The sequence below is a fragment of the Lutra lutra genome, chromosome 13, assembly GCF_902655055.1.
Source record: "Lutra lutra chromosome 13, mLutLut1.2, whole genome shotgun sequence".
In the NCBI taxonomy this organism is placed as follows: Eukaryota; Metazoa; Chordata; class Mammalia; order Carnivora; family Mustelidae; genus Lutra; species Lutra lutra.
In genome coordinates, this window is record NC_062290.1 from 95,452,978 (window position 1) to 95,472,988 (window position 20,011).

General features: G+C 57.5%; 1 protein-coding gene across 5 annotated transcripts in view; it reads left to right on the forward strand.

Annotated features, from left to right (window-relative positions):
* The window catches only part of EHMT1 (euchromatic histone lysine methyltransferase 1), a 142,269-nt gene extending 122,709 nt beyond the window's left edge, over positions 1–19,560 (forward strand). For all 5 annotated transcript variants that reach the window (XM_047700589.1, XM_047700590.1, XM_047700587.1 and 2 more), the window contains 9 exons: positions 4,929–5,083; positions 5,964–6,131; positions 6,297–6,441; positions 7,054–7,131; positions 8,026–8,141; positions 9,321–9,407; positions 9,858–9,936; positions 17,930–18,105; positions 18,311–19,560. In XM_047700589.1, the coding sequence (XP_047556545.1) occupies positions 4,929–5,083; positions 5,964–6,131; positions 6,297–6,441; positions 7,054–7,131; positions 8,026–8,141; positions 9,321–9,407; positions 9,858–9,936; positions 17,930–18,105; positions 18,311–18,488 (1,182 nt within the window). In that variant the 3' untranslated portion in view covers positions 18,489–19,560. The remainder of the gene's footprint in view (positions 1–4,928; positions 5,084–5,963; positions 6,132–6,296; positions 6,442–7,053; positions 7,132–8,025; positions 8,142–9,320; positions 9,408–9,857; positions 9,937–17,929; positions 18,106–18,310) is intronic.
* Positions 19,561–20,011: the final 451 nt, after the last annotated feature.

The window sequence follows — 20,011 nt, forward strand, 5'->3', positions numbered from 1 at the left end:
GCCCCCGTGGACCTGCTCTGGCTTCCTGGGGTGGTTTTGTAGGTTGACAGTTGCTGCGTGTAGACAGGGGCAGGGGTTCCTGAGACCTGCCCTGTGGATAGTACCTGCCTTTGGAGAGGTGAACCTGGACTGCGATTGCGTCACTGACTGCCGTGTCTGCGGTCAGGGCCCGGGAGCCCAGGCGCACTCCACACCTGGGCAGTAGCAGTGTGAACACTGTCTTGGGAGGAAAGAAAGGGAGCCACCATGTGCCTGGACCGTGAGAGCTAAGGTGCTTGTGTGGATGGGTAGTTTTATGGGGCAGATTTATTTTCAGAAAACAGGGTTTTGGGGTCAAGGTCAGAATATTTGCCAGTACCCCTGGGAGTAATCTTCCAGCCTGTGTATCACACAGCAGGTGGTTGTAGTTAATTCTTTTATTATTTTTTAAAAGATTTTATTTATTTGAGAGAAAGAGGGAGATAGTGACAGATCATGAGCGAGTGGGGAGCTGAGGGAGAAGCAGACTCCCCGTGAGCAGGGAGCCCAATGAGGGGCTCCATCCCTGGACCCTGAGATCATGACCTGAGCCGAAGGCAGACGCGTAACCGACTGGGCCACCCAGGCGCCCCTCTAGTTAATGTAAAAGGGTGTTTCTTGGGAGGTCTTCAGGGACCCGCTCGGGAACAAGGCAGAGGGATGGGGTCCCAGGGCGGATGGACACGGTGTGCCCTGCAGAGCTGTGTCGGCTGCTATAGAGAGTCACCCAAAGCCGTAAATGGAAAATGTAGCACAGACTCATTAAAATGATAATGAAATAAGAAAGCAGCTTATGGTGAGACGTGATTTTTGCAAGCATGCCGTTCAGTACGGCGCGAGTCGTGGAGCCCGAGTGCCCAAGGTAGGGAGCCGGGTGGTGAGCGGGACGGGCTCACCAGATCCCTGCTTGAAGAAGGTGGGGCAGTGGCGAGCACCACCAGATCACTCACTGTGGCTGCTCGGCTCTGGGACCTGGCCCGAGTCTGCGAGCCGGTCCTACCAGCCTGAAACCGGGAACAGCAGCACAGAGGCCGGCATTTGGGCCTGCAGGTTGTGGCTCAGCCGTGGGGTGTTTCTGTTTGTGTCCGTAGAGCTGGTATCAGTGCAGTGGTGCTGCCTGTAGGGACCCAGGGGCTGGGAGGCCCAAGGCAGCTCTGGGTGAGGGGAGAGGTAAGGGCCATGATGAGGTCCAGTGTGGCTGCCGTAGGGGCCCGTTGTGCTCTGTCCTGCAGACACTTTGTGACACATATCGCGCAGCGTCCTTCAAGCGTGGCCGTGGCCGTGTGTCCTTGGCGGGCAGGATGTCAAGAGTGTGTGGGTGCAGAGCGGCCCACGGCCTCATAGAGCCTGTGGGTGTCACTGCCTGTGCTGCTGGAGGTCCTCGAGAAGCAGGATTGACTAAGCTGCATGTGTGTTGTTCCTGTGACAAACAGCTGTGTTTTTTCGCCCTAACAGTTCTAGTGATGTGTCCGTGGTGCACCCTGTAAGGTGTCCAGGTGGATGTGTGTTAGCCCCCAAAACCATCGCCACAGTCAGGACAGTGCATGACTCTCCCACAAGTTTCTTTCTGCCCCTGCTGCTCCGCTTTCCGTAGCCAGATCCCTACACGGGGTCGGTGCCCAGGCAGCGTCAGTCAGCTGGGCTCAGCGTGCCGGCTCGTGAGTCCTTCACCTGGCCACGGATGCTGGGTTTTCTGGGCTCCGGCTCTCACACACACAGTGCTGTGGACATGCAGGCATGTGTCTTTGCGTGGCCCATGCTATCATTTCTCTCTCATAAAGCCTGGGTCGCCTGTTTACGGAGGCTGCCTGGTCCCCACAGTGGGGAGAGCGCGGTCTGCGAGCCACCGCTTCGTGTCCTCTCCGGTACTTTCCGGGCTTCATGGGTGTCCTCTTGCTGGCGGGGGCAGGCGGGTCTTGATTTCTAGTTCTTCCGTTCTAAGAGTTGCTGTATATTCTGCGTGTACACTGGACAAGCCTGATGTCCAGTGTCTTGCATGCAAGTCCACTGTCAGATGTTTTACAAACCCTGGCACCTATTTCTGAGAAGCAGATGCTTTTTAATTTTGATAAAGTCTAGTCTATTAATACTTCCTATTTATGGATCTCGTGTTTGTTGTTCTCCTTAAGAAATCATTACCTGACCCATGATCCCCAAGACTTTCCCTCATGTTTTCGTGTAGCGGTTTGTTCTGCACAAGGGTGTCTAGCTGTCCCAGCGGCGCTTGTTGGGGAAGCCATCCCTTCTCCGTGGTGTTGGCTTTGCCCCTTTGTCCACACGTGTGTGGCTCCATCCTGGGGCCCTGTCTTCTGTGCTGTTGGCCCACACGTGTCTGTCCTTGTGCCAGCACTATGGTTTCTCAATTAAGAGAAAATGCTGTGTTACCCGCACAGAGGGGTGTCCCGTTTCTCCCAGCTGTTGGTTTCAGACATTGTACGATACCGTTACTTTGTTACAGCAGTCGGCTATCTTTTGGAAACACTGTAATCTCCAAGGACCAGTGCCTGAAGACACCACTTCCTTTGCTACTGAGGTCCTTCATTCCAGGGTCCTTTTTCTTCTGCATGTCTGACTTCGTTTCTTGTGATCTGCGGCGTGAGGTTGCTCCCAGCCCCTGATGCTCTTCTCCTTTCCCTCAAGTATTTTTTCACTCTGGATCGTCGCAGTTTGCTGATTCTGTCGCAATGTCGCTGTGTTTTCAAGCTCGGTCTTCTTTTCTTCAGAGCCTGTTGCGCTGTTACTCTCATCGAGTGTGTTTCCAGTGGATATCGTGTGAGTCGGCTCCGAGTTTTGTTTGTGACCTTGGGCTGCAGGCCGGATTCGGTCAGTTTTTCCTTGCTGGGGTCTCTGTAGTCCTGGGAAGGAGCTGAGCCTTGTCCCGGCTGCAGCAAAGTTACCTGGAAATAGTTTACTTCGGGTTTTGCTTTCTAGGTTTGTTATGTGGGTTCCAGCATAACAGCTTGTGCTGGTTGTCTTTCTTGTGCGGGTACTAGCGTTGAGCCCTCTGCCTCAGCTTTGGGGTATGTCCTCCTGGAGATCCAAGATGAGAATGTCCAGATCTCCAGAGGCCTCTTTCCCAGCCCCACGTTCTGCTGCCTCAGCCCTGGCTGCCTTGGCCACCGGCCCTCAGTTCCTGTCTCAGGGTTTCTCCTGGTCCCCTCCCTGCCCTGAGGCCTGGATCTCAGGACCGTGAGCAGACAGACCCAGGCTCCCTTGTGTGTTTCTGCTCTCGGGTACAATACTTCATCGCCTGATGTCCAGTGTCTTGAAAACCATTATTTCACACATTGTGACTGTTTGGCTCTTTGAGGCACAGGGTCAATCCCAGATGGTCCCCCTGGCCCAGTCCCTGCCAGAAAAGTGCCGTCCGTCACTTCATGTGCGTGGGTCAAGCCTGCTGTAGCAGAGCAGGCAGATCCCAACTAGTCTGGGACTGCACATCCCTGGGCTCAGAGGAGCCTAGATGGATGGGGGCAGTCTCCACCTGCAATTCTGGTCATAAAATCACAAAGGAATGAGAAAAAAGGCCTGTAAGGAAACCACATTTTGTTCTGGAGCTTGCTCAGGTCTAGACAGTGGAAAGATGAGAGGGCTGGGAGGCATCTCGAACGAGTCCAAGACCGGAAGCCCCAGGCAAATCCAGGCTTTTCAGAGAACACTAAGGCCGACAGAGGAGCCTTCAGTGAAGCCTGTGCCTGGGGTGGGCTTTGTCTCCTGGCAGAGGGGGCCACTCAGCTTGACTCTTCCCTTTCCTCAAGTTCGTTGAGCCAGAAGCATCGGGTGCACTCCGAGTGGGGACTGGGAGGCAGATTCCCCGTGAGAACTGGAGCATTCCAGGAGGTTCCCTGGGTGGGAGGGGCGCAGGGACGAGGCGTGCAGGGTCAGTAGCCGGCACTTAGGCCTCATGGGGGCTGGCGGGTGGGGCGGGCCGTGCACTGTGCGGGACTCTGCCCATGCCACCAGCCCCCTGGGGTGGCACCAGGGAGGACAGCCGGGCTTGACCCAGGCGGAGGCTCCTGTGAGATCGTGGGGGTTCTTGAGGCATGAGGCCCCCTGAGCGGGCCCCCCCCACCCCCCGCCAGAAGAGAAGAAAGTGCTTTCAGGGCAGTCAGTGTTGATGCTGGCTGTGAGGGGTTGAGCCCTGAGACCCAGTCAGAGGAAGAAAAGGACTAAAACATTCACTGCCTTGTGTTCCAGGGGAAGGCAGGAACAGCTAAAGGTTTGGTAAAGGAAGGGCTGAGTGAGTCACAGCCGTGAGCTCAGCCTGCACGTGGTCAGAACCGCCCCCCACCCGCTGCAGGGAGCACAGGGCCAGCAGCCCAGTGTGCGCGTGGTGGGGGGTGTTGAAGCGGCTTTCCCGTTTGTCCCCAGTGTGGTCGCTTAGCTGTTGTGTCCTGTAATTCACGCGATTCCCACCTGGCAAAGCTGCGCGTTGCTCTGTATGTGTCCGTATTCCTCGTCTCTCACATGAGTTTTTTTGCACGTTTGTTTTCAAAATGACAGTGTAGCGATCCAAGAAACTTACTGTGATTATTCTAAGTCATGTATAGCTTGTATACGGCACAAATGGTGTTTTCCTAATCTTTGATGTAAAATTTTATTTTACAGAGGTTCTTATGAAGTAAAATTTTAATGCAATCAGATTTGCCCACTTTTTATCTTTGCCAAATCTTACACAAGTATTGTCCCGTCCTGCAGTTGTACTTTTTTTCCCAAAGTGAATATGCTTTTACTCGCAGATGTCGTGTTTAGGTTGGTCTAATTCCAGATGATTTTGTATTCTGTTTTCAAGATATTCAGTACTGTACTTACATTACTTTTGTAACAAGAACGAAACAAGACAGGACGCGTGCTCGGCACTCACTGGGTCTTTGCTGTCTCTCGGTGCGCTGTGCTGTCTGTCCGTGCAGGAGGAGAACATTTGCCTGCACTGGGCCGCGTTCTCGGGCTGCGTGGACATAGCCGAGATCCTGCTGGCTGCCAGATGTGACCTCCATGCCGTGAACGTCCATGGGGACTCGCCCCTGCACATTGCTGCCAGAGAGGACCGCTATGCCTGTGTCCTGTGAGTGGCCCTGCTGCCCGCAGTCCCTGCACAGCTCCCAGGCACCCCGGGTCCTCCAAGGGAAGCTCTTTCCCCGAGCAGGTGGCGACCCATGTGAGATCAGCATGGCTCTTCCTGGTTCAGGGAGGATCGAAGACTCAGATGAGTCTCACCCAGCCCCCCTCATCAAAGGGGAGAGGCAGGCCCCCTCAGGAGGGTTGGAGGTGTTGGTGCTTCCCACTCTCCACTCAGAGCCCGTTGCTGTGTCACACATGTGTGTGGGTGCCATTCGGGTCCTGGGAGTCGTCCTTGCTCTGCCCTCCGTGGAACCTCAGGACCCCATCCTGCCCGGTCGCATGACCTCAGGTCCCCCCCCCTCACCTGGAAATGCGGGGATGGCCTGTCGTGGGGCCCACGCCTACTCAGACTGGGACCTTGGGGGAGGCCCAGCTGAGCGGGTTGTGGCATGAGGCCCCTGGGGGGAGGGTTGTGGAGGGGCAGCTCACAGGATACCGTGCTGCCGCCCTCCGTCCGGTGCTGACTCACCTGCAGGGCACGGACGGTGTTCGTGGCGTGGTTCACCCACCTCTCGCTGGCCCTGTTCCTCCTTGAGCAGCGGGCCTTCGAATGGAAAGGCCAGATAGCCTGCGGGACCATCCCTAGCCCTTTACACACGCTTCCTGACCAGGAAACTGAGGTGACCTTTGACCGTAAATGTGGGAAAGAAGTAACGTAGTATAGTCCTGGTGAGTCAGGGCAGAACTTTTTGGAAACAATGGTCAGCAAGCTTATTATCAAGGTGGATGATGTGTTCCCTTTACTTTTACCTTCTAAAGTCATAAATCTCGTGTCTTTTAAATGAAGGTCTGAATGTTTTGTTGGCTTACATTTTTCCTTTTAGCCTCTTTCTTTCTCGGGATTCAGATGTCACCTTGAAGAACAAGGAGGGAGAGACACCCCTGCAGTGTGCAAGCCTCCACTCCCAGGTGTGGGACGCGCTGCACACGAGCCGGGCGCTTCGAGACGCGGCCCCGGACAGGCCCGCACCGACGGAGAGGACGGTGAGCAGGTGAGACCGCCGCTCTCAGGCCAGGGCTGACGGATGGGGCTCGAAGAGGGGGAAGCACCAGCTCCTGGCCCAGCTGAGGCACCCCCCCGGGTCTGAGTCCAAGGTGCCTGGCCCAGGGCTCGGCAGCTGCCCTGTCGGGGTAACGTCGCCCCTTTCCGGTGGCAGAGACATTGCTCGCGGCTATGAGCGCATCCCCATCCCGTGTGTCAACGCTGTGGACAGCGAGCCGTGCCCCAGCAACTACAAATACGTTTCTCAGAACTGCGTGACGTCTCCCATGAACATTGACAGGAACATCACCCACCTGCAGGTCAGCGATGGGGGGGCGGTGGCAGGCCTCTGGGGCCTTGGTCCACAGGCATTTCCCTCACGGTGGTCGCCTTCCACTGAAGAGTCTGAAGGCAGTGAAAGATCCTGAAAGCAGATCCGGTGCCTCGCTGGAGGCTTCCAGCCCTTAGAGCAGTGCCTAGCGTCCCCCGGTGAGTCATGTTTGGGGGCCGTGCCAGTGAGAGGAGCCAGTACGGTGCCACCAGTGTCCCTGCCTTCGAGCTCCTCTTGCCTTGAAGCTGGACGTGTGCCCTCAGGGCAGGGTTGTGGCCCTTTCCCATGGAGCAGCCGGCCTCAAGCGCAGGCCTTGGGATTTCTGCCTCTTAGCCCCACATCGCTGACCGCCCTGCCTCCTCCCTTCCTTTGGGTTCCTCATCCCGAGCCCCTCGTGCGGTCTCTCTGTGTCTAAGTGTCTGGGTGTCCTCTCCTGCCCACGTGCCCTCTTCCTTGGGGCTGCACGCCCCTTGGTGTCCTTGAGAATGGAGAGGTTCGAGCCAGTCTCCTTTCTTCCGTGCGGGCCTGGCCTTCTGAGAGCACGCGTCAGGATGGCGAGGCATGGCCTAGAGCGGCCCCCTGACGCACCGTCTCCCCACAGTACTGCGTGTGCATCGACGACTGCTCCTCTAGCAACTGCATGTGCGGCCAGCTCAGCATGCGCTGCTGGTACGACAAGGTGAGTCTGCAGCCATGGCAGCAAGTCTCCCACAGGCCCCCACGGAGCCCGGCTGGCCTGGGAAGGAGGGCTGCAGGGAGCCAGCCTCCATGGCAGCTGTCGGTGAGCCCAGCCAAGTGCCATTGGGGATACAAGGGGACGGCTCTGGAGGCCAGCATCCAACAGAAGAAGCTTAAATGCCCTTAGTATCAGGAGTTCAGAGGTTGTCAGGGGGACCGGAGCCAGGGTGTCCCAGGGTGAGGGTAAGAGCACAGCAGAGTCACCGTGGGAGCACGGGGTATGGCACAGGGGCTGTTCCTGCCTGCTGAGCAGGAGGTGACAGCCCGCACCCTGGAGGTATGTGTGCTCTGTGAGGCACTGCTGTGCTGAGGATGGGCAAGAGCGAGCATTTCGAGGGTCTCACTGTTCAGAGCAGCCTCTGAAGCCACGGGGACTTCCGACTCGGCCATGAGGCCCTGGTGTGTTGGCCGATGGCTCTGCTGTGTCCGGGTGTAGGACAGGAAAGCAGGTGGCCCGCTCGCTGCCAGAGCTGTGGGCCTGCCAGCTGCAAGGACAGACTACAGCGTGGCAGTGGACGTCGGCTGGGGGCTGATGACCCCACGAAGGAAGTGGAGGGGCCTGTGGGCCTCTGGCCTTGGCGATGCTGAGTGCGTTCCAGGAAGAAGGAGGGAGGCAGACCGGGGGGACGGAGACCAGACACCTGTGTATGCTCCTGGTTAATGCTTCCTGTCCAGACCACGGACGTGGAACATGACCCTGGTGCCCCCAGCGTGAAGTCGGACCAGAAACTATCGTTTTAATACCCGTGTTTTAGTTTGTAAAACTGTGTTGGTTTAAGTGTATTTAGCGCGAGTGGCGAGCCACACTCAGTCCCGACTGCACGTCTGTTCCCAGGACGGCCGGCTCCTGCCCGAGTTCAACATGGCGGAGCCACCCTTGATCTTTGAGTGCAACCATGCCTGTTCCTGCTGGAGGAGCTGCCGGAACCGCGTCGTGCAGAACGGCCTCCGGTGAGCATGAGCTCCTGCGGCCCCTGCCTGAGCGCAGGGCTCTAAGCCCTTCAGTGCTGGGTGATGCCAAGGGTCTCTGTTTTCAAGGTTTGGGAACGGTTGCAGATTTCTTGCAGAGTTCACTGTATTTTACGGGGGTTTCGTACAGACAAGGCTGGGATGTGTTGCCATGTGCATGCGTGCTCACGGTGGAGACACAGGGACGCTGTCTTGTGTGAGCCCTTTCTCCCCAGCTGGTGGTACAAGCTGGCACAGATGACGCAAGTCCTGCTTCTGAGCAGCTGGGGGGTTGGTGAGGCCTGAGAGACTAGGCTGTCCCACGCGATGAGCTGAAGGCCCGGAAACGGGCTCTTCCCGAGCATTGCCTTTGCCTCGAGGTAGCAGGTGCACAGCGACTGTGGGAAGACTCAGACCACTTCAAAACATCGTGTGTTGAGTGAGTGTCTCCGCAACAGCACTGTGAGCGTGCTCTGGTGTACAGCATTTCAGACCACGTGGATGCCCTGTTCTTAAGTCACTTGGGGCTCTTGGCCCAGTGAGGTCTGGCCAGCACCCCTTTCACGGGCCGCGCTGAGACACCTTCCTCCGGCGTCCCCTGTCCCTGAGTTTTTCCTCTTGTGCACGAGCTTGAGAATTGGAAGAGCTCTCTGGCCGTCTGAGGCGTGAGGGCAAATTCACATGCAGCATCGGTCCAGTTTGTCGGCACTACAGGGTTTCTCCGTATCAGCGGTCGGAGAGTGCCTCTGACCAGCCCACACGTCCCTGTTTCCCTGTTGGCCCGACATCCTCTGTAGGGAGGACACACATGCCCGGCTCCCCCAGGGCCCCTGGACACACAAAAGGGCAGGTGGGTCCCCATGGCTCTGAGCTTGGGAGAGCCCCCACCTACTGTGAGGGGCCAGCAGTGTCTGCCCCTCTGCTCTTCACTGCAGCCCGGGGGCTCGGCCAGACCGGTCCCCGTGTTACAGATGAAGACATAGGCATTCGGACCAAATTCCGAGGCAGTCTCCCGTTCCCTGAAGATGTGCTGTGGACTTCCCTGCACGGAAAGCTCCAAGGAGCTCTCGCGATGGGAAGGCCGTGTCTTGCGCTCTGTTTGCTGCCGTGGCTGGCGGTGTGGTCCACACTTGAGCCGAGCACTGGGGAGCTTGGCGGTGAGTGGTTGACCCTGTTTTCCAGGGCCCGGCTGCAGCTCTACCGGACACAGAACATGGGCTGGGGTGTGCGGTCCCTGCAGGACATCCCCCTGGGCACCTTCGTTTGCGAGTAAGTGAGTGCATGCCTAGGTCACTCCAGGGCTGCCGGCTGCCCTGCCGTTTTGGAGACAGCACAGCAGTGTGGGATGAGGGGCTGCTAGGGCCCTGGCCATGCCTGGGACTCGTGGATGCCCCTGAAAACCAAGTTCCTGTTGTCTCCAGCCCTTGCCTACCTCCCTGGCTTTCCACCTGCACTTGGCCTCTCACCAGATCGTGGCTGTTTGAAGGTGGTACTGGTTCAGTGGCTTTCAGGGAGTGTCGTTGTGGATCCTTGGTCCAAGAAGTTTTCTGTGTCGTCCTCTTCTGGGACCTAAAGTTTAACCCCAGCTCGGTCACAGGCATACTCTCCAGAATGTCTGGCCACAAGTCGGGGCCGGGGGAGGGGGCCTGCACCCTGGCTCATGGTCAGGGGCGAGGGTCCTGCTGTCCGCTGTTCTCAGCTGCGCCCCGCCTCCCACAGGTACGTTGGGGAGCTCATCTCTGACTCAGAAGCTGACGTTCGGGAGGAAGACTCTTACCTCTTTGATCTTGACAACAAGGTAACACGTTTGGAGGGGTTGGGGCGTAGAGAGCTGGTTGCAGCCATGCGGCGTGGGAGTGGTAAGGAGGCTTGCCCACAGCGGCCCAGTGTCCTCGCCGCCCACCCCAGCGTGCTGGTGCGCTCAGGGCTCGCAGGGTGCCTGCAGTCGGGCCCCTGACCCAGGAGGTCCCCAGGCTTGTGCAGTGAGGAGCCTGCTTCCTTGAGGACATGAAGCCTGGATGCATCCCACCAGCCCTCTGAACCCCTGCTGCTCGTCAGGGGTGAGAGTCCGTGGCTGTCCGAGGGCAGAGGGCCGTGTGTGCACGGCAGCGAACATGGGAGCAAGCCTCGTGTGAGGGCAAGGGTCTCCCATGTGTCCCAGCTGCCCTCCCGGTTGGGGGGACAGTAGGTGGGCCCTGGTCTGCACCCGAGGACCCAGGTGTCTGGGGACGTTTGGAGGCTACCTCAGGCCGTCCTCACCCACCCTCACGCCTGTCCTGCTCTCAGGCCATGACTTTCCTGTTTAAGAACTTCCAGGAGCACGGCCAAGCTACAGGTGGGGACCCAGGGCTCTCCTGGAGTAGCTGCCCTTCCCGCTGTGCCCCTCCCCGCCCCTGCAGTCAGCTCTCAGAAAGCCACGTTCCGGGGGAGAAACCTGTGTCCTGGGTGGTCGAAGTGCGCAGGCCCTGATGTCCCCCCGCGGTCTCCTCTGTGGACCTCCTACCCGGTCTTCTGTCCTTCCTTGTCCCTTGAGCGGTTTGCCCTTGGTGTTTTGTGCCAGTGCTCTACAGGTCCTGGGGCGAGTGCCCTCCCGTGGCCTTTCTGTCTCGCAGAGGTATTCTCTGTGCTGTTGAGTTCCCGATGATGTCTTTTCATGAACGGAAGTTGCTGTTTTTATTGTCGTCTGATTTCTCTGCCTCTCCCTCCATGCTGTGGGTGTTCGTAGCGTCTTAGGTGAAGCCAGGCCTTTCATAGCCGAGACCATGCGGAGGCACGCGTGCGGCGTCTGCAGAGCTTACGCTTGGCCTCCACGTGTAGGTTATGGTCGTTCTGCTGCAGCGTCCAGCTTTCTCCCACGCTGATGTCTGGGTGTCTCATGACCATTTCTTGAGAAGACAGTCCTTCTCCCCACTGCCCCACAGCACGGCTTTTGTTGTAACACAAGTGTCCTTGTATGTTGGGGCGCCGTTCTGTCCTGTCTGCTGACGCCCTAGTAATCATCTGACCTGCCGTCCTCTTACCCTGGGGTCTGTAGGGCTGTCTTGCTTTTCTTGGTCTTGTTCAGTTTCTGTGTAGGTTTTAGGGTCAGCCGGACAAGTTGTACAACACAGGGCAGCATTGAACCTGTGACCCATCTCGGGGCCCCTGGGGCACCTGCTTTTCTAGGTGACGAGCATGGTGTCCCCCTCTGCTTGCTGGTCATCCCCAGTTGCCCCCACTAAGGCTCAGTGCTGCTGTGTGCAATTTTGTAGATCTCCTCTTGGGCTTTTTCATCTGATAGGTTGTTTTTTATTTTTTTTCTAAAGATTTTATCTATTTGACAGAAATCACAAGTAGGCAGAGAGGCAGGCAGAGAGAGGGGGAAGCAGGCTCCCCGCTGAACAGAGAGCCCAGTGCAGGGCTCGATCCCAGGACCCCGGGACCATGACCTGAGCCGAAGGCAGAGGCTTTAACCACTGAACCTCCCAGGCGCCCCCATCTGAAAGGTTTTTGATGATTTTACTTTAAGGGTCAGTTTTATTGTAATTAATTGACGTTCAGTGAACTTGGAGTGTGTGTGCGTAGTTTTCAGTCTGATCGGCGCCAGGACCAAGACCTGGAGCGCTTCCCCTGCCCCATGGTGCCCCCACCCCGGGTAGCCGTGGGTCCGCATCTGTCTCCACAGCTGGCTTTTCCCAGGGCCAGAGTTTCCCTTGAGTGAGGTCCGCGTGTGCTCTGCTGCTTCTGGCTCCTACGGTTCCCCCCAGGTGGTGGCAGGTCCTGTCACCCACCATCGGCCCAGCTGTGTTGTGCCACTGCCTGGGGATGGACCTGGGTGTTCCCGGATTTCGAAGTTCAGAGTAAATCTGCTGTGACTTTGGTTTTTGTGGGTTTGAGTTTTCATTTCTTATGGGTAATTCCTGGCAGTAGGATTACTGATGTTGGGCAAAAGTGTACGTTTAATAACTTTAAAAGAAAAGGGAAGCAGTTTCCCAAAGTAGTTGTATTACTTTACGTTTCTACCAGCAACAAATGAGAATTTCAAATACTGTAATTTCAGTGTGTGTTTCTTGATGATTTTTTAAAAAGATTTTCTTTACTTATATGACAGAGCAAGAGTGGGAAGACAAGCAGGGGCAGAGGCAGAGGGAGAAGCAGGGGCAGAGGGAGAGGGAGAAGCAGGGGCAGAGGGAGAGGGAGAAGCAGGCTTCCTTCCGAGCAGGAAGCCCAGTGCGGCACCCTGGGATCATGTCCTGCGCTGAAGGCAGACGCCCAATGACTGAGCCACCCAAGTGTCCCTCTTGATGATTTTTTTTTAAAAAGAATTTACTTTTAAGTCCTCTTCACACCCAACATGGGGCTCAAACTCTAACCCTGACATCAGGAGGGCAGGCTCCTACGACTAATCCACTGGGTACCCGTTTTCTTGATCATCATTGACGTGAGCGTCTTTTCGTGTGCTGGTTGGTCTCTTTATTTGTTCTTTTGTGCAGGAATCTTAAAAAGTTACTGCCCATTGTTTACTCGGGCTACGTCCCTTCTTCCTGAGTTGTAAGGGTTCTTTATGTTCCTGATTCGTGACCTTTGTCAGACACGTGTACTGTGTTTTCTCCCAGCCTGTGCCTCGATGGTTCATTTTCTTAGCAAGGTCTTCCATAGAGCAGAAAATTTTCTTACCGTTCCATGCCTTGTGTCCTAAGAATTCTTTGTCTCCCATGAGGTTGCGAAGATTTTCTCCTTTCTCTAGGATTTTCGTATTCTTGGCTGCTAGATCCACAGTCCATCTTTTGTGTGGCTCGAGATAAGGCTCGAGACTCCTCTTTGTCCGTGTGCGTAAACGGTGATTTCAGTGCTGGCTGGGCGTCGGCTGGAAAAGCCTCTGCCTGGACCGTGGGGAGTAGGTCCGTGCCTGGACTGTGTTTTGTTCCTTGATTTATTTGCTAACCTCACACTGACCCCTCTGTCTCTTCCCTTCTGTCGGTTCAGGGGAAACTTGGAACCAGGTCATCCCTTTCTAAAGGTCCCTGGAGCTCTCCAGAGTACTCTGGGTTTCCGTATGCGTTTAGAACCAGGGTGCGTGTACGAGAGGAGGCTGCTGGGACTTGACTGGGACGGTCCAGTCTGTTGGTCCACTCACGGGTGCTGGCATCTGAACAGTGTCGAGTCTTCTCCGCTGGCTGGTGTCTGGGCATGGAGCCAGCCTGCCCCAGCAGACCCCAGACCATAGTGGGGACGCCGTTCCAGCAGCCCCCTCTCTCCTGCTGGCTGTTGCCTGTGGCTGCCCCCTACCCAACTCCTGGCCTTCCAGTCTCCTCTCAGTCCAACCCCTCCAGGCTGGGCCCCGCAGGCTGTCCCCTCCAGCCTGCTTCTCTGGCTGCTTCATTGTGCACGTTGTACTCCGGAGCTTCCCAGGTTTCACTCCAGCTCAGACCTTGTGTCCCTACTGGCGTAGCCATACCTGTGCCCGTGGCGTCTGTGTGTCCACTGCTCACTCTCACCCACTGTCGAAGACATCGGGAGACTTTCTGGTTCTACCTTCAGAATGTGTCTGGGATCTGACCACCTGTTGCCAAGCTGCCTGCCTTTTCCCTGGGCTGGGCCGTCCCCAGGTTCTGGGTCTGTGCTAGGACCCCAGAGTCTCCCTGTCCTTGCTGTTCTAGAACCTTCTGAATACCTACCTCCTCGTAGCCTCTTTGCTTGAATCTGCCCTGGTTAACCAGGGTGCCTGCACACTCTCAGCCTCTTGGAGTGGGGCAGGCTTGCAGGGGCACGGAGCTCCCTTCCCATGCGCTTTTGTCTTAGGAGGGACAAGTAGTTTCTTTATCAGAACTACTGTAGAAGAGCAAGTGGCACACACGTCTGAAGACCCAAGCAGCATCGTTGATGGTGGGAAAGATGCAGTGTTTGCGTGGCCAGGAACGGATGCCGGCCCAGCTGGGCAGCAGTCAGGTCTGGAAGAGCTTCTTGCTCCAAAGATGGGCAGCTCTCCTGTCTCTCTGTGTACCTGTGTCCCTTGCCCCCACGGAGTCTCTAAGCTGAGTGTGGTCGGGTGAGCAAAAACTTGAGGTAAACCACAGAAAAACAGTTTTACTGAGAGACACCATGCCAGAGGCTAAGGAAAACGCAGGTGGTATGGGGGGGCTGTGGGGCACAGGGACCAGTGGGCAGGGACTCAACTTTGTGCTCTGCACCTGCAGGGGTGGGGAACCTGCAGCTCGTTCCCCACAACCCTGGCATCGGGGGAGGCTGTGCATGTCCTGCAGGCTTTGGGTGATGCTGCTTCCGGTAGGGACCCTCGGAGGGTCTCAGGCTGTGGCCTCCCCTGTGGTGGGGTCCGGTCCTGGCATGAGGGCCTGTGATGTCATGTGCTCCTCACCCTGAGGACACCCCGCCCCTCCGTGTGCCCCTCACACATCTTGCCCCGGTCTAACGGTCTGCCCCGCACCCACGCTGGCTGCCCTGTGGTCTCTCTGTTAGTTAGGGACAGACACTGCCTCTAGGATTCCTATTTCTTGCCTCTGTGGACAGTCTCTTACTTACATCGCGACGGCCCCACAGGACAGAGGAGGAGAGAAAGGCTGCGGGAACGTGACGTCACTCAAAAACCTGTCATTTTGTTCCTGAGGAGCCGGCGTGTGCCTGCAGGGGCGTCACTGTCGTGCCTCACGAGACTGACCTCAGTTTCCCCAGAGTGTGCACAGCTGGTTTGCTCCCGTCTTCTCAGGGCTGTGTCCCATCATTTCTTCTCCCCGAGGGCAGCCGTGCGACCCTCGCGCTGTCCTGCAGGAACCTGCATCCATGTGTGTGCGGTGGGGGCCGCGTCCCCGTTCTCTGTCTCTGCAGACAGCGTGAGGGCGCAGGCAGCCTGGGGTCTGCCTCTCCCAGGCCCGGAGTAGGTGAGCCTTGGCTGCCCACCGTCTCCTGATGCCGGAGCCTTCCCTGAGGGTGTCCCATCTCTCACGTTTCCTAACAGACTCTTACGTCGGAAAGAAGAATCTTCCCCTCCCAGACGTGGGCATTCGAGCGGCCCCTCGCGTGCAGGCAGGATCACTCGTTTTTGCCACTGAGGAGGGGTGCGGCAGGAGTTACTGGTGCTGAAGGGGTCGGGGTCTTGTCCTCCTTTCTCTCTCGCATGTAGTCATAGCTCCTGGTTGTTCTGTACTGAGTGTTGTGACTGGTCGTCGTCCGTGTCTGGCACCAGAGGAGCCTGTCTGCTCTGGCCTTGCCTCCCTTGGCTTCGTTGTGTCCGGCTCCCTCGTTCGGCCTCAGATGTCTCTGAGCTGCCTGGGTCCTTGCGGTCAGGACACCAGGGGTCAGAACTCTGGAATGAAAGAATCCTTAAAAACGTGTCCCGTCATTACTGGGTTGAACACTGCTGGGGTTTGCAGAAGCCCTTGACTTTGATGCCCGCCTCCCGCCTGTCAAGGTCCTGGCTCCTCGCGGTGTCGGTGGTTTCGTAGGGGCATCACTAACGTGCTGGCCACGGACACCGCAGTGCGGGTGTGCGTGCCGGGTCTGCTGAGGAGACCACGAGACCCCTGGGCAGCACCTGGTATGACAGCTCTCTGGGTGGGTGGGCTCCTAGTTTGACACGCAGGTGTGTTTGTCTTAGTTATTTTAAATTCTAGAATTTTAGGGGTGCCCAGCTGGCTCAGTTGGTGGAGCGTGAGGCTCACAGTCTTGGGGCTGAGTTCAAGCCCCATGTTGGGGGTAGAAAGTGCTTTAGAAATAAATAACAAATTGTAGAATTTTAAAATCTATTTTTTAGTTACATAAAATATTTACGTGCTTTTAAAGTAGAGATTACCCAGAAAGGCTCTGCTCAGGAGAGCCTTGCCTGTTCTGTGACCCCGGCAGGTGACCCTTCGTAGGAACACCAAGTGTCCATGTGTGTTTCTTACTTCCTTGCCTTTCGTACAGAAAAGGTGGCGTGCCCGTGGCTCAGGGATCACGTATTCTGAGTATGTGCACAGGGTTCTGGTTGCTTTGGGGACACTCAGGGTGATCTCGGCCTTTGCTGAGACTTGCAGTAGCATCTCCAGGACCCGTCCTACCCACAAGCCTCTTTGTGGAGCACTCGCCCTCACCCGCGTCGCGGAGGCTGTGCCCAGCCGTCCCGTGCTGGCTCTGACAGCCGGAGCGGGACACTTGGACCGAGGAATTGCACTGGACTCTCTCGTGTGTCTCTGAGATGCTCACTCTCGGAGGGACGTGCTGTGTCTCCTGTCGCCAGGGCCGCCCAAACGGGGGCTGCAGCGTCCTCGCCTGCTCGGGCAGCATCTGGGCCGCCTCAGGGCCGGGCGCTGTGGGTTCTACAGAACGTGTCCATCTGCCTGGTCTGTTGCCTTTGTGCCCGTTGCTGTGTGGGCGGCTCCGGCCCGCCTCTGACGGGCGTCATGTGGTTTGTCCGACCGGCCGGCCAGGCTCTCGTGCGGGCTCAGTCTCTGTCGAGGTGGCGGCTTCCCCTGCCTGCCCTGGCGTCCCCGGCATCCGTCCTGGCTTGGCTCAGGCAGGGACTCGTGCACACGGTCTGAGCCCCATGGTGCCCGGCAGTCACAGGGTCCGGCCTCACGCCTCATTCCGCACAAGGGTCTTCCCCGTGTGCCCTGCACGGTCGGGCCGCGTGCCCGCCAGGGCTGGCCACAGATTCCTGGGCTGTTTGCAGGAGGGGAGCTGCTTCCTGCGTGGGGGCCACCTGCGTGTTTAGTCCGTGGCACCCGGAGGCAGAGGCCAAAGGCTGTGCCACGTAAGTCATCGTGCGGTTTCCTCCTGGAGGCAGGACTGCTGGGTCAGAAGCACGTCGCCTTCAGTTTTGGGGGACGGTTGTCCGAGACAACCCTCCGTCACCATTTTGTCTTTCCTTGACCCCCGAGGGTCCTTTGGCTTCTGGTCAATGCTTTGCCCTCCACAGGACACACCCTGGAAGGCCCCCTTCTCCTCGTGGTGTATCTGGCCTTCCCTCCCAGACGTGGCCCTCGGTTCCTATGTAATAAGTTCCCACAGACATAGCCGTGGGGGACGTCCCTGCTCACCGGCCACGCACTGCGAGGGGCAGACCCGGTGTGAGTGGGCTCTCTGCTCAGGGCCCCGGGGCAGGCAGGGTTCTCTCGGGGGGCGGGGCTGCTGCCTGTTGAGGGTTGGAGGACTCTGTTCCTTGCGTGCCAGGGCAGATGCCCGCCCCCTTTAGTACCCAGGCCACGCACATTCCTCACCACGTGACCCTTCGGGCTTCAGGCCCCAGTGCTCTGGCTTTTTCCAGAGAAGAATGCTACTTCAGGGGCTCCTGTGGTGCGGTCAGGCCCCCAGCCAGCCCCCCTTTCTCACCGTCAGCTCTGGTCCTTTCTGCTCGTAATCACAGGGGTGGCGCTGGGGCAGGGTCCCGGGGCTCCTGAGGTCCTGGCTCCTCTCGGTGCCGCTGGGTTCGCAGGACTTCGCAGTGTTTGTCACGTGGCTATGACCGACCACTCAGCCCAAGCGCTGCTTCCCTCCCTCTGTCCCACCTGCTCGCACACTCCGTGTCTCCCAGCCACTCCTTGGGATCTGCTCCTCCATCACCAAGTCCCAAAGAGCTACTCCCCACCTGCCCCCCAACCTCCTGCCACACCCCGTGGTCCCCGCAGCCCTGCCCCCTTCTTCATGGGAGTACTGGTGTCCAAGTGTCCGATGGTCCACGTCTGGCTTGCGGTGTGGTGTGGGTAGCATCCCCGTGGCCCTGAGGCCTGTTGTGCCCTGCTCTGGGCCGCGATTCTTCCTGCGGTCTGCAGATCTGCAGGCTCCTGCTGGAGCTCCCTGCTCTCCTTCCCGCCCACTAGGACGGCGAGGTGTACTGCATCGACGCTCGCTTCTACGGGAACGTCAGCCGCTTCATCAACCACCACTGCGAGCCCAACCTGGTGCCCGTGCGCGTGTTCATGTCACACCAGGACCTGCGGTTTCCCAGGATTGCCTTCTTCAGCACCCGCCTGATTGAGGCCGGGGAGCAGCTGGGGTAGGTGCCGCCGTCCCCAGGGGCCGGCTAAGTTTGGGGACCTTCTAGGTGCGGATGTGGGCTGCTGCTCACAGGCTTATTCTCCGTGGTTCTCTGTGTTTCCACAACTCTGAGCCGGGACAGACGGCCCTGCTGGGGCTGGGTCCCCCCTCCCGCCAGGTGGTGTGGGGCCTGGACGCCGCCCTCAGCTCTGCTCTCTCCCCAGGTTTGACTACGGGGAGCGCTTCTGGGACATCAAAGGCAAGCTGTTCGGCTGCCGGTGCGGCTCCCCCAAGTGCCGACACTCCAGCACAGCCCTGGCGCAGCGGCAGGCCAGCGCCACCCAGGAGGGCCAGGAGAACGGCCTGCCCGACACCAGCTCCTCCACCGCTGACCCCCTCTGAGCGGCAGCTGGCGTGGGGCACCGGGCGTCGGTGCTGTGCACACTGCGGTCGGAGAGGAAGAAGTGGATGCCTGAAGGCCCCGACCTGGGGCTGCAGGGCTGCGAGGCCCCAGCGTGGTGGCCCATGGGCCGGGGGCGGGCGCTCGGGAACACTCTGGGATTCCGCGCTGGCGTGACCTTGTGAGTTTCTGATGATGGTTTTGTCGTTTCCACATTTCTCGTTCCCCCTCTACTCCCCTGGTTCCCGTTCCACTGTGGGGCTTGTTGGCCAAGTCCTGTGGGCCCAGATCCCCGCGTGGCACCTGCCAAAGGCACAGTCAGCCACGAGCTGCTCCGTGGACCCGCCTGCCCGAGGCCTGTGTGGCAGGTGCCGTCCCGGGTGCTGTGCGGATGCCGTCCCCACCTTGACCTGGGAGAGGTCCAGGGCGAGCCGTCACTGACTTTGGAGAAAATGTGGGTTTGCTTTTTAAAGAAGTTCTATATCTAGTCCTATATATCAGACCTCTAATGCATTTCTTTCCGAGGAAGCGGTTTGTCGGGTGCAGGAGGGCCACGGCTCCCAGAGGACCCCGCACCAGCCCCGCCAGCTCAGCAACGCTGGCGCCTTCTGTTGATTTTTAAACCACATGCTATGATGATGAATAAACTGATTTATTTTCTACCATTATTGAACATTAGGACAAATAAAAAACACAAAACACAGACAACGGTGCTGATTCTGGTGTGGTTTCTACTCACCATGTGAAAATAAACTATCAACTGTATAAAGAGAACAAAGTGATTTTAGAATAAAATGCAGGAAAAAACTTTTTTTAAAATGTTAGTCTTGTCGTGGAATAAATTTGCCGTCACCTTTTGTGTGAGGGCCCGCCAGGTCATCTACTTTTCTAAACACTGTAATTAGTGCAGTGGCGGTGGGGTTTTTGTGCGGCTCTTCTAAAACACTCATGATGCAGTCATGTTTATTTTTTTCTGTTAAAATGTTTTTGACAGTTTTAAGAGCAGTCTTTTGGCTCAGACCATTTCTTGTTCTGTTTTCAATGAAATCAATAAAAAAAAAGAAGTACTTTAAATGAGGTTTTTCTTATGGCATCGTTTCACCTGGTTTCTGCAAAACACCTGCACTGCCCGTGGGGGCGCTCTAGAGTTCTTGCGCGGCCGGGCGGAGCCCCCCCAATGGACCTGGATGCTCACGCCTTCTTGACCTCGAAGAGCACACCCCATGCCCGCACCCCAAAGCGGAAGACATTTCTGTGTGGGTCGCTCTGTGCGTGAGTGTGTGCGCGCGTGTTTACGTACAACCAGCACCAGGCATGGAGGCCCAGGTTGTGTTCTGTTCCGGAGGAACAGAACATTGTCTTAGAGCAGCCCCAGGTGAGTCCCCAGAAGTGTGGATCAGATCTGCTTTTGAACGTGGTGAGGCTGGAGGACTTTCTTCCCGTGGCAGGAACCTGCTAGTCCCAAACGCACGGGCTCTGTGTTCTGTGCAGGGCTGGGCTCCCTCACCGGGTACCTGTAAGCTTG